The sequence below is a fragment of the Arachis hypogaea genome, chromosome 4 (assembly GCF_003086295.3).
Source record: "Arachis hypogaea cultivar Tifrunner chromosome 4, arahy.Tifrunner.gnm2.J5K5, whole genome shotgun sequence".
NCBI lineage: Eukaryota > Viridiplantae > Streptophyta > Magnoliopsida > Fabales > Fabaceae > Arachis > Arachis hypogaea.
In genome coordinates this window covers 125,318,772-125,333,982 of record NC_092039.1, presented here as the reverse complement: position 1 = coordinate 125,333,982, position 15,211 = coordinate 125,318,772, and the positions used below count along the sequence as shown (strand labels likewise).

The window sequence follows — 15,211 nt, the reverse complement described above, 5'->3', positions numbered from 1 at the left end:
TCTTGTGCATACAGTAACTCATTGGCCAGCGGCAAACCTTTAAATGGAGCTCAGTATCGCGACGGATTAGTCCTTGACCTGTCGGGTTGGAGGATACCGTGGGAAACCAAAAAAAGAATAAATGGATTAATTGTATCGGTCAAAAATAAAAAAATCAAATAACCAACTCGTCCGCTTAAGCAAATATTCCCTTAAATGGGATCTCTGATTCGCGACAGATTAATTCTTCACGGTTGTCGAATACCGTAAAAAAAAAGAAATAAATATGCTTCTGTTGTTCTTTACTTATTTCCCATTTTAGCATTCACATTTGAAGTCAATTGATAATGAAATGAAATCAGCATGATGGATTAATTACGACAGAAAAACAAAAATCGAAAGAAAGATTTAAATATTTTTTACTAAAGAAAAAAAAAACCAAAGAATGTTCTAAATATTGTTAAGAAGGTTAAAATGAAAATTTGACTTTTTTATGAACATGTATAAAAACAAAAACTCTATTAAAACTTTTTATTTGTATTATTCTTATAAATCTGGTTAAGAATATTTGCTAAGGTGTTATATAAAATTTTTTTATTAACACATAAAAACTTTAAAATTTCTAATATTTTATAATATATATATTTCTTGAAAAATAAAAAATAAAATTATTTCTCCTACATATAAATAATACTATTAACAAGTGTCATAGTAGCAAAACCATGTTCTTAATACTATTATTAACAAGTGTCATATTCGCAAAGCCATGTTCTTTGAGTATTAATAATTAATCGCTTTGGGATTTGCACCTATTTTATATTGGTGCACCGATCGACCAGGTCCATTCAATTATGTTAAGCTCAGCTAATTTATTCAATGATATTCAACGCCAAATTTTAATTTGTCCACATACATATGCATGAATTTTTTTTTTTTTTTGGTGTCTACATGCATGTAATGAAATTAAAAATGTTAAAGGATGCTTAACAAAACATATACTAATGTTTTTTTAGTTAATACTTAATACTAGCTAGTACACTGAATTGAATAATATGCAATTTTTCATTTGCCGCACTCATGTTCTATATCCAAAGTTCAAAGTAGTGCTCAGAGATTTAGAGTGCTTATAGATAAGGTAGAGAAAATAGAAATTTTATGTAAAATATAAAAAATAAATTAAGAATGAAATAAATAAGAGTTAAATCGAAATTTTAATAATTTTATTTTATTTATTAAAAAAAATGACAATTCTGGTGATACTATAATTTAAAATTTCAAAAATTGAATCAACCAACTACATAAGTTTAAGATCAAGCCCAAAAAGTATAATTTGTTTTTTTTTTCAAAAATATATATTGTTATTTTCTTATTTGAAAACAATAAAGGTGAGTATAATATATATATATATATACATAGTTGTATGAAATTTATAGTTTGTCAAATTTTCTAAAAATTTATAAGATTCTTAATGAATAATAGAATTGTAATGAGTCAATATGTCTAAAAATTGTAATGATTCACTTATTTTAAAATGATCTATAAATTAAAAAAAAAAACATTATACTTCTTGGATTTAAATTTTTTTTAACCGAAAATAAGAAAACTTGAATATATAACCTCTTAAATAAATATGGAGAGATTTATATCATTTAAACTATAACTTGTTGGTGTTGTTGGACTTGATCTTGAACCTGTGAAATTGGTTGATTCAATACCAAAATCTATTTCTTCTAAGGTTTAAGAGTCCCCATGGTTCTCTAATATTAAAACTTGTGCCTTTTGCAATATAAAAGTTTCATTCATTTCTACGAATTTCTCTTATCTAAGCCATGCATATTGCGAAAAGAAATATCCATAATTTGACCAATTGTAAGTTTCTATTCGCAATGTGCATGGATGGAAAGTATATATACAATTATACACACTACCAATACCTTAGTTATTTTCTAATAATATTCATACAAGTTAGCACCAATAAATAACGAGTTAATATATAATTTGATATTTGAATTTGTATACAAATTATAGTTTAATTCTTAAAATTTTAATTATTTTTATTTAATTTTTAAATTTTAACTCATATTTATTTTTAAGATAATTTTTGACACACAAACATTAATAAAATATTGATATAGATAATTATTGTGTCACACTAAAATTTATAAAATGATACCGTATTAGTTTTAGTGTTTATATAACTCAAAAATAATATTGAATCACTTGTTTTGGGAGAAAAAATTTTAATAAACATTATTTATAACTTTTTTAGTATATTTGATTGCCAAAACTAAAATAACATATTTTTACAGAGTTCATTGTGACATGTGACTGTCTATTTCAACATTTCATTAATATCTGTGCATCGAAAATTATTTCAAAAACTAACATAAGTCATATTCGTAAAATTTGAGGACTTAGGGCTCGTTTGAAAAGTTTCAAAAATAACTTTTTTGAACTTTTGACTTATGAAAAGTAGTAGTATTAATGTCTGGTGCAATTTTTAAAACTAAATTGCAGCTTTCTAAGAAGCTATATTTAGGAGTTTATAGAGAAGTTAACAAAATGACTTCTCTCATAATACTACTATTTTTTATCACATTTCTATAAAATAAGTATTTTTAGAACTAAAAATCCAAACACAAAATAATTTATTTGTAAACTACTTTTAATATAGCTATTTATTGTTTAAGCTATTTTTTCAAAATGAGCTTAATTAAGGTATTTACCTAAATTGGACCTAAATAAAAAAATTGAAACTTCAATAACTAAATTAAAATTTACATGTTAATTCAAAGACCAAATTGACTATTATCTCAAAAAAATATTAGTTTAAAATCAAAATAAAATTAAATAATAAAAATAATAAAAAAAATTAATAAAATAATAAAAATAATACTTTAATTATCCTTAAATTAAAGTAATAATAAGAATTCACACCTGCATGATAAAAATTATAAATTTATGAATAATTAATAAAATATTAATTTTCCAGTTACCACTTTATTACTATTATTTCTTCACTTTATATATGTATGGATACTAATCAAAACATGAAAAAGAACAAAAAAAGGGTTAAACTTTATTTTACGACATTTTTAATGTATATGATAACAAGCTGAATTTTTAAATAATTTCACAATTCTTTTTTTATTCCGTAATCACATCTTTAGTAAAACACTTACAAAATATTATGAAGTTATTTACTATTACCAAATAATATTACATATTTCTATTCTTCCAGAAAAGAAAATGACATTAACAGATTAACTTTAAAAAAAAAATAAAATAAAATAAAAGATAAGAGTTACAAGAATTAATTTTAGTGGGTAACGGGTCCATATGATCTACTTTTTCTTGCAACCAACTTTTGTATAATCAACCAATTGCCACTACAAGACACTCTTTTATGTCTATGCGTCATCTTCAACTCTCTCCCCCACCCATTTTCACCTGACATTATTACTTCTATTATTTTAATCAAACGAATATTAATTAATACATCATATAACATTGGATTATTTTCGCTTCACATACATTTTCTTTAATTTATTATATATTATTATAATATAATGTTGTTGTCACTATATATATTATTATTTTTCTTTACCTATGCTGGAAGATGAGGTCATGAAGGAAAATTGAAGGCTTCTTTTTCTATATTGTTTTCTAGCCAAGTATTATCATAATGGCGTGTTATATATTGAATCTCTAAGTGCCCTACAACTTATTGCATTGGTTGGTGCTAAGTGCTAGCAATTAACCTAGCAAGATTATGGATAGCTCTTTAGCCACTTTGACGTTTATTATTGTTCATAAGCCATAACATATAGAATTTAATTTGATACGCCGTTAATATAAAATAATTTTACGTTATATCTAATTATGTAATGTTACATTAACAAAATAACCTTTTTTTTATATTAATTGTGTGAATAATTATAAAAAAACGGATATAATTATACGACTGTATAAAACGTTTTACACTTTCGGCACATTAAAATTAAACTCTAACATATATACCATCAAAACTTACAATAATATAATACTATAGTATTATTATATATAGATAAAAGGCAGCAGTTTCATTTCATCACAAAATATTATCCAAATAATAATATACTCTGAACTTGATATTGTCGTTTGTGGTTTCATTTCTTCTCTTACGCACGCTATTCTTAACTTTCACACACATAGAAGAATCAAAGAAGATGAAATATTTCAAATGGTATATATAATTATATATAGTAATACTTATTGAGATTGTTTAGTTTAAAATGCTTGTTAAGAATTAATTAAATGACGTTAGTCTGCCATTATATATTTGCATGAGTTTGTTAAAAAATAAATGTCACTATTAAAATAAAAGTGATAATATACATTCTCTTATCAAAATATATGTTTTATATGGCGTAATTGCTCGATTATTGTTATCTCCTAAAAGAAAACAAATGACGTAAAACAAAAAAAAAATTATACAAAAAATTTATGCATACGAACAAAAATTCGTACGTGTGTTGATTTATTATTGTTGGGAGGAGTGATTTCATGATATAGTTTGTAAAAAAAATAAATACGAAATATCCAAAATGTCTCAATTATTTAATTGCAGAATAAGAAGCAATAAAAACAAAGACAAACTCTTAGAGATTCTAATTTATCTCGATTTCTTGTTTTCATATATTAGTAAACACAAACAAGTAGCAATATATATTCAAAATCTTAACCTGTTGGGGTTAATTATTAATTATCCGAGTAGGTTCATAGAACTTGTGGTGTTGGATTGGTTTGAGGAATCATCATCATAGTTGAGATATTCTTCTTCTTCTTCATCATCATCATGATGAAAAGGACTCAAAGGAGGAGGGCAAATTGGACTATGTAGCTGCATGTCACAAAGCATTTGGCGAAGTTCTGAAGCCTCTTCTCTTAATTGAACATTCTCTTGAACAACTTTATCATGTGACTCTGAAACATTATTTAATTTGTCCAATAATTGGTGATTCTCATTCCTCAGCCAAACAACCTGTGACCAAAGCTCATCAAGGTGTTTTTGCTTTCTCATCCGGGACCGGCGAGCCGATTCCCGGTTCGATATCATCCTCCTGTGTTTCCTCTCGTTCAGGATAAGACTTTGTTGTTGTTGTTGTTGTTCGTCTGCTTCATCAGAGGTTGAGTTGTTGCTACTTATGCATGATGATTGAGTAGGACTATTGTTGCTAAGAATAAATTCTGGTGGAAAAAACATTTGATTAAGGAAATTGTTGCCATTATAGAATTGGTTGTTGTTGTTATTGTATGGTTGAAAAGAGGTAAGGGTATTGTTGGTATTTTGGATCATGGAGGTAGTATAGTTATATGTTTCTGAAGGGAGAAAATAATTATTATCAAGGCCTGTGATTTCATCCCTTAAGGCTTGCATGGTGTGGCAATAATGAGAGAGATTTGAAAAAAAATGAGAAAAGGTTTATTAATTGGAAGATGATGGTGAATTGAATTGAATTGGTTTACTCTGAGAATTGAAGGAAATAAGAGGTGGGAGAGTAGCATTATATAGGGAGAGAATAATGGTGATTAGAGGTTTCTTTTTTTTTTTTTTTGAAAGCATAGATTATTAAAAGGTATATGTCATCCACATTCCCATGTATGTAGTGGCCTAGCATTGTACTTGATTTTATGCCATCTTTTTCTAAATGTATTACTTTTGATAATTTTGTAGAAAAATTATGACTACACTATAGTTAACATAAGGGAGTCATTGTAAGTAGTATTGGTTTTTCATTTATAAAAAAAAATAATACTAGCTAGTGAAAAAATATAAAATAATTTTGACTACACTAACACAATAACAAAAATTATTTTTAGTGACAATAATATGATAACTATTATATATATTATTTAATTTATATTTTTGCATCAATTGTATATTTGCTGTTATAATTAGTTAATTACTATATGTATGTTATAATAGTAATTATATATTTTTTTACAGTTATTAAAAAAATTTTATTGACAATTATATAATTATTATTAAAAATTTTTAACGATAAAATATAAGATAATTAATTTCTAATTATTAATAAATATATTAATAATTATTTTTATTATTATTAAAAATAAGATAAATAACCGTTAAAAGTAATTTTTGTATTAGTGTAGAAAAAATATAATAGAAATGAAGATACATACGATTGAAAACACCAATGAGTGCACTAGCATATATTTATTTGTTATGTGGGACAAGGTGTTTATATTATTTGTGTTTGAATTCATGTGATGGTGATGAAGAAATAAAGAAAAGGGAGGGGAAGATGCAACTTGGATATGTGGATAATCATCTCTTATTGGGACAAATTATATGCTTACATCAAATTAAATACAGGCACACGCAGTTCATATCATGGGGTATTATTATTATAATAATTCTAATGGCAAACTGTTTAGGCTAAAGCAGGCACATAAGAGGAATATATATATGAAGTTCCATGAAGTCAATAATTTATTATAGTGTGTGAGTGTGATGAGTGCTATATTTCCAAGCAAACTCTCTCTTTTGGATAACAATAATAGATAGTATTTCACTCAAGATGACATAAGAAATTGTATGGGAAAATGATACCAAGAAATTATATATTGATTTATATATTTAATATACATTGTCTTTAATAGTTAAAATAAGATTAATATAAAAAAATATTTAGAGTTTGAGATAGTTCACCATAAAACATTAAAAAAATTGTATTTTTCAAACCTCACAAATAGAAATAAAAGCGATATTTTTTTAAATTTCGATTTTATCTCAATAATTACTAATTAAATATAGTATGAATATTACTATATTAAATAGACTGTAAATTTAATTTTTTTTAAAAATATCTTATGAAATGATAATAAACAGAGTGTAACTTAATATCTTATTAGGTTGTACAAAAGATTTTTCTTTCTAAATTCATTAAGAGGGAAGGAAAGAAAGGTTAAGAATTTGATGACTCAAGAACCACTCTTGTTGGGACCTCTAGGCTCTAAAAACAATAATATATGTATGGGTTATATAGAAGCCAAATCTTTGATCACGCCCCACTCCTGTAATTTTTCTAAGCATGGTTAGGTACAAATCAAAGTCAATTACGCAATAAATCAAGAAAAAGAGATTCTTAATTATATTACATTCAATAATATAATAGAAATAGAATGAAATTAGGGTTTAATTTAGTTCTTTATATTTTACATTAATAATTAATTTTAGATTTAGAGTTTAAAATTTAAAATTTATAAATATTTTATTTTTTATTTTAACACTTTAAAAAGCAAGTTAGTTAATTTTTAAGAAGTGTTGCATTTTTTAATTTTCTTTAAAGCATATTTACATTTACTAAAAAGTAGAGTACTAAATAAAAAACAATTCTTTTAAGGTGAAAATTTATATGAAGTCGACTTCACGTGAAGTTGATACCCGAGAGTTGTTGAATGAAAATTTAGTCAAATCAGTCAAATCATCTAACGGCTCTCAGATATCAATTTCACGTAAAATCGACTTCAGCTAAATTTCCACATTCTTTTAATACATATACATGTATAGTGTTAATGATGACAATTTCAATAATAATGGTGATCAAATTAAAGAAGATTGAACTATTGTAAATGGAAAAGTCTAAGGACCAGCAGTTTTGATGAATTTTGGCCAGCATGTAACCAGCAGAGGAAGGTGAGCCATTGGATGAAATCTCACACCAATCTCACACCATCAAATTATCATTGATGGCTAACAATCACAAAAATTGCTGGCCCCTAGCATTGCTCATTGTAAATTATGTAGAAGTGAATCAGCATGCTATGTCCCATTCACGGATCAGAGCTGCTAATTAAAAAGGTTATTAACATAGGTTTATGTTTGAGAATGATGTTCTATACAATTAATGTGAGGTAACTGTGCAAATTGATAGTCACATTATTATTATTAGGACAAGATGATGTGAAAATGAAAAACAGGTTCCATGAAATTATGCTTGCATTGTTACTTCAACAGTTCATGTTTCATCACCACTTATGGCATATTCTCATGCTTATTCCTCATACTAGCTAAGTAGCTATAGCTAGCTACCTTTAATTACTTTTAACAAAATAGTATTAGTTTTATTTTCGCCCTTATTATTAGGACTTGATAAATTTAACATCTTAGTCCATGGTAAAATGTGTTTAATTAATGAAACATATTGTATTATGAGCACTAATAATAATTGTAAAATATTTGAAACAATTACTATTCAAACAAAAAGAATGGGTAAAGTATATTTTTTATCTCTAAAATTTATTAAAAGTTTTAAAAATATTTATAAATTTTATTTTGTTTTAATTTTGTCCTAAAAATTTTTTATTTGTATCAAATATATCACCGATAGCTAAATTTTTAAAAAAATTAAAACCAATCTAATAATAATAAATGAAAATTATGCTTGATTTATTTGTGTTAAAAGTTATTCTTATAAAATTATTATTACATTGGTCTTAATTTTTTTAAAAAATTCATCACAAAAAATATATTTAATCTAAATAAAATTTTTTTGAATAAAATTAAAACGAAATAAAATTTAAAAACATTTTAAAAATTTTTACCAAAAATTTCAAGAATAAAAAATATACTACTTCACTTAAAAATAAATCTATCACCACAAAAGGATTATTGCCATAAATGATCACAATGATCATAATCAGTTCTCTTTGACACATACTAATAAAGTTTGTTTTCATCATTCGAACTTGAAAATTAATACATTGTTAGGCCTTATGGAGAAGCTAGGGAAAAGGTGAGCAAAATTACAAAATTTTTGTTAGTGGTGTTGACAAGTTGTTCAATATCCAGTCAGAAAGGAAAGCCAATGTTTCCACAATAATCCAACACCTTCCAACATTGGCTAATTTATTTTTTATTTTTTAATAAGAAATTGACACATTCATTCTTTTGCTTACCACAACAATATCATACAATTTTCCTAATTGCTATCATAGTGATGTATGTTATGCTTGATATATGACAATAAAATAAAATAAAATAAAAATAAAATAAAATAATTGATTTATTTGATGTTATTACTATCATACTTTGTGAGTTGTACGTGCAGTGACACTATAAAATAAATTAAAACAGTGCCCCTTTTAATTTTACCCTCCTGATTTTGATTATATGGTTTTCCAAAAAAATGAAACACAAATTCATTCTCTCGTTATTAAGAGAGAAAATATATGGAAGTAGATGGATGATTTTGGACTTAACCACTCAACTTTACTTAGTGGAACCGAAAAAATTAAAAATGATATATCATGCACAAAAATATGGTGCGTCCGTGGAAATTAATGAATCAAGAGCATTTATTATTAGGGTTAAGTACGATTTTGGTCTTTAAAATATAGACTGAAAATTTTTTTATTTCTAATCTTTTTTGCATACAGAATCGTTCTCAAGATTTAACTTAGTTTTAAAATCGTTCTTATTTTAGAGACCAAAATCGTACGAAAATGACAGCGAAAGCAGAAGTAGATTATGGACAGCTTCTTCTTCTTCTTTTTTCACTTCTTCTTATTCCCTTCTTCGCTTCGCAGGAGCAGAAACACTTTCTTTATCTTATTTTTTTATTTTATAATTTTTTTGTTATGAGTAATTTTATCCAAAATTTTAATATTTAAGTAAAAATGACGATTTTAAAATTTGATTTTAAACCTTAGAGACAATTTTATATGCAAAAAAAAAATTGAGGACAAAAAAAAAATTCGACCTATATACTTTAAAAATCAAAATTATATTTAACCCTTATTATTACTATTATTTTAAAAAGGATTCTAAGCAAAAAAGGAAGAAAAACTATATTATGAGATGGGAAAAAAATAAACTTATTTCAAACATAAATGACTTGTTTTATTTAGTATTTATTAAATATTGTTAAAATTAATAAATATTAAATAAATTATTTTTTTTCTAACATTATCGGTCGATAAATATGTGGCATCCGAATATTTATTTTCTTATATTGCATCATCCACTTAACCAAAAAAATAATAATAAAAAAAGAAGCTTATATCAAATTCAGAAGTATGGCAATATATATAATCATAAAAAATATAGTTGAGACTTTAGAGGAATAAATGCTTTTTTTTCCCAGCACTTGTTGTGTGAGGTATATGGTTTATGTAGTGGACTAAATGGTCAACAATATCATTAGACAGATTAGGACTCACCTTTCTTTTCTTGTCTTTTGATTGTTATCAAGTTAAAGGTGTTTGTATATACACCAAGAGATCATCACTTATTATCAGTATATTTCTTTCATTTTGACCAATCAATTTGTACTTGTATAATACTTGTGCTGTACTATATAATACATTATATAGTTTGGTCAATATCATAAATAAACCAATAGGACATAATCAACCTAATTTCTCACCTAGCTATTTGCCATTTTAATAATATTTATATATTAAAATGAATTTGATTCTATTTCCCTCATTTTTCTTTTGGTCAAGTTGATCATTATTATTGTTGGCTTAGTAGTGCATGCAACTGCAAATGGTTTATACGAGGCTGACTCATATACATGTCAACGCGCCCCTAATAATATATATTAATTTAACTTTTTTTTACGGTATCTCCCAACCCGACTGGTCAAAAACTAATTCGTCGTGAATCTGAGTTTCATTTAAGGGTTTACTAATGAATTTCTGCATGCACAAGATAGAATTCGAATCCCTAACACTTATTTAAACAGGCTAGTGAGCTGAACACTCGACCAATTCAAGTTAGTTTAATTTAATTTCTTTTAATTGGAATAAAATATACCCACCAGAAGATACATTTTTATTATTGGAAAAGAATTCAATTCAAATTAAAATTTTTAAATAGGGCTTGGTTAATAAGTTTTTATAATATTAATTTCTTTAATTTTATAACTATGGTTCGAATTTGAGAATACTATTAAGTAAGATAGATGATTTATCACTTGAATCAATTATGTATTGATTATATTGTTATTTTTTTACAAAATTGCTATGTATACGCCAAAAATCAGTTATTATGTATTTTTATAGATATATATATATTAATTAATTAACTCATTTTTAATTATATTGTACATAAATGACTAATTTAATAACTGATTTTTAGTGTACATATATAGCATAATTATTTTCTTCTAATCTATAATTAAAAATATATGATCTTACTAGAGATATAATAATTTATATATTTTTCTTCAATATCAGTTTAGGATTTTGAAAAATTTTGAAAAATGATATCATGAGATAATATTAAAATTAAAATCTAGAATTTGATCAATCTTTGTTAATTTAAAAAAAAAGTATAAAATAAATTAAAAAAAGAAAAAGACTATGTATATATAAAAAATTCGTGCGAATAATAATATAGAGTCCTACTTTCTAATAATTACCAGTATTTTATGTTATTGGTGGTAACTGGTAAGCATGCTTGAATTATCCATGTTTCTTGTTTTATCCTAATGGTAGCTCAATCCATACATAATCCATGTTTATTTTATTAAGAGTTGTGGTTTAACTAATAAAGTGGATAACTTGATGAAAAGTTCAACTCAACTTGCCAACAACAAGTCAGTATAATTTTAAAAGTCAACTTTTATAAATCCTCCCACCATTGCATGATTATTTTCAAAATGTGATTGTCGTCATAGAAACTATGGGGAGAAAATAAATAAAATAAAATAATTAATACCAATAAGTTTATATCATCTCTCACTACTTTGCCGAACATTATCATATGAAGAAAACACACATACATATAAATATTAAGAGAAAATTTTTCTTTTCTCATTTACGAGATGTTAAAATGATATTTTTTTTCTCTATTTTATAAATGTATAATTTTTTCCCTTCTAATTATTAAAATTTTTTTTATCTATTTTAAATTTTTTGTATTAACTAATATTAATTTTATCCATTTTAAAAAAAAATAAATTATTTTTTAAAAAAATACCCATTAACACAAATTTTATTTTTTATCATTAAATTTTGCTTACTAAAATATCTTTTTAATAAATTATTGTTTTATTAATTAAATTGTATTTTATTAAAATACTTTTAAAAAAATTTATAATTAAATTATTTTTTTAAGATACCTATTTTTCAATAAAATTTTAATTATTAAATTATAATTTTACCAAAATTTTTGTTAACAATTATTTTTATATTTTACTATTAATTTTTTTATATCAATTTATATTATTTTAATATTAAATAAAAAATCTTACCACTGTTAATATATATAACAATTAATATATATCGATATTGAAAAATAATTTTACTTAAATTTTTTGTTTAATGTTAAAATAATATATATAGATATCGAAAAATTAATAATAAAATATAAAAAATTGTTAACGAAAATTTTGGTAAAATTATAATTTAATAATTAAAAAATTATTAAAGGGTATTTTAGAAAAAATTATATAATAATTATTAAATTTTTTAAAAAATACAATTTAATCAATAAAAGAATAATTTATTAAAGGATATTTTGGTAAGCAAAATTTAATGATAAAAAATAAAATTTTTACTAATGGGTATTTTTTAAAAAAATAATTTATTTTTTTCTAAAAATGGATCTAGTTAATATTAGTTAACACAAAAAGTTTAAAATGGATTAAAGAGGAGATTTTTTAAAAATTAGAAGGAAAGAAAATGTACATTTATAAAATAAAAAAGAGGAGAGTGTTATTTTAATATCTCGTAGAAAAGGAGAGTGTAATTTTCTCAAATATTAATTCTTTACAAATATGAGGCTTCACAAGCACGTGAATACGTGATGGGCTCAAACATTACAATGTATATTAATTAATTAATCCGCATTCTCAATCAAGCTAATGAGTCTATAAGCCTTTATTAGATACAAAATTAATTAATCTACCTAGTTTCCTAGAAATAAAAAAGACTAAATGGCTAATTCAACTTATTTATTTATTAATGCATAGTAGTGAATAAAAAATTTGTTGTATTCTATATTGATTTCTAAGTGGGTTAGTTACTGCTGCACTGCTCTTTATTTGTCTGTATTATTATATTATAGTATAACAATAATTCATAATTAATCTAGATTTTACTATATAAATATAAACCATTGTACACACATATGAAAAAGTGATTAATTGCTTCTCCATGCTGAATTACTTTTTTTTTTCTAATTTATTGGGTCTATTATAAATTACATTAATTATTACAAGTACTTGTTACCTTGATGATCACAAAAATTGAGAGCATATTGTTTACCCTAATTTGTGAACAATAATGGTGTTATTATTTTTTATATGATAATGAGGCTTTGTATAAGTTTATTAATGTATATGATATATATGTAGGTTTGATTCACTAGCTAGTTAGTGTTAAGTTGATTATTTATCTCCATGTTATATGTTTAATAATTAATTTGTTTTTATTTTATATATTGTGCTGGCTAGCATAAAAAGTTGTATATATAACAACATTTAAGATGCATTATCATCAGATCATGAATAACAAATTGTTTAATTATTGTCTTCTTTGTGAATTATTTAAATATATATAATTGAAGAAGCTGTATAACAATATTTGTCAATCAAATTAAAGTAAATCTCTTTAAGAATTATTAGTTTCATTATATATTATACCACATTGAAATTGAAATTAATCAGAGAATGCCACCTCTTGCATATCTTACCTGCCTTTTTAAAAAATCATTTCCCCTTATGTCTTTAATGACTAGAAGGGTATAATATATATATTATTTGTGAAAATATAATTAACATTATAATTAAGAGACATTCATGCCCCAGCAAAAAGTTGCATATATATTGGCATGGGTCTTTCTTGTACAATCACAAGGGTTCTTGATTTTACCGCTGCCCATATCACCACACCAAACATGTATAAATAATAAAAGTATAAAACCAAAGTTATTTCACATCCATATATCATCGCAAAACTTTTAAGTATATTAGTATTTTAATAATTTTTAATCGTTCATTTTAACTATAAAAAATATATCTAATATATATAATTAAAATTTATTAAAAGATTGATATATTGATATATTTAAATTTTTTTTATATCATCATGTCCTATAAAATTGGAATTATATATATATATATATATATATCTTTTTTATTATTAAAAAGTATATATATTAACAAAATTATTTTTTTAATATATAAATAAGTATAAGGAAATAACAAATAAATGTTACACAAGAATGAAGAAACATAATGGACTAATGGTTGATAGAAGTCGGTGAAAAATGGTGTAGAAAAGGTTTGGGTTAGGCGCACGATAGGTGTCATATTGTAGGGTCCATGCTAACAAGCACGCATGGTTGTCTACTTTTTTTTTTTTATATATTCTCTAATTTTGACAGATCAAAAATTAATTTGTTATAAATTTGAGTTTTATTTAAATTAAGTGTCCGTCGTAGATCAACAAATTACTACATATAATACAAGATAGATTCAAATCTTACATTTGCTTAGATAGACAAATAACTGAATACTCAATCAATCAATTTTTTTTTCTTTCTAATCTTTAATTTAGAGGTTAGATGGTAGGGGAGGAATAAGCGCATGGCTTGGGTTGTCACATAAATCATGCGTGTGCACCCCACTATCACAACCCACATATATATAATAGTTTTTTTCCTTCTTTTATCATTGTCCATGAATGACAAGAAGGTTGATATTTCATCAAAACATATATGTATAGCTAGACATTTAATTTCAATTATCATAATAGGAGCTACAAACAATATTTGAAATTATTATATTGCATGTTACTTTTCTTCAAGATTTCATTTGTTTTCGACACGTATTAGTATGATTTTTTTTTCATTGCAAGAATCTCAAAAAAAAAAAAAGTGATTGGATTTTTTTTTTTTTTTTTACTTTCAGAGAGGTTATGGCTGGACATGATTTCGGATAATTTATCTTCTTTTATAATTAGCAAAAAGCAGGCACTTAAACTAAGATATTTTGCTTAATTGGTGCATCAATTATTATTACTACATGCAGCATATGCTATAATTTATTGGCTTGCTTACGTACTTCCCGTAGTTTTTAATTTGGGCCACTAACAAATCACAATATATAAAGAAATTAAACTAGTGGTTTATTCTAATTAATTATGCTGAAATAAAAATTTCTATATAGTATCCCCATAATAATAATAATAATAATAATAATAATAATAATAATAA

At 24.2% G+C, this 15,211-nt stretch overlaps 1 protein-coding gene across 1 annotated transcript; it reads right to left on the bottom strand.

Annotated features, from left to right (window-relative positions):
• Window positions 1–4,557: 4,557 nt before the first annotated feature.
• On the bottom strand, window positions 4,558–5,542 carry LOC112797969 (uncharacterized). Its single transcript, XM_025841097.3, has one exon. The coding sequence runs from the start codon at window positions 5,396–5,398 to the stop codon at window positions 4,724–4,726; it is 675 nt and encodes a 224-aa protein (XP_025696882.1). The 5' UTR covers window positions 5,399–5,542; the 3' UTR covers window positions 4,558–4,723.
• Window positions 5,543–15,211: the final 9,669 nt, after the last annotated feature.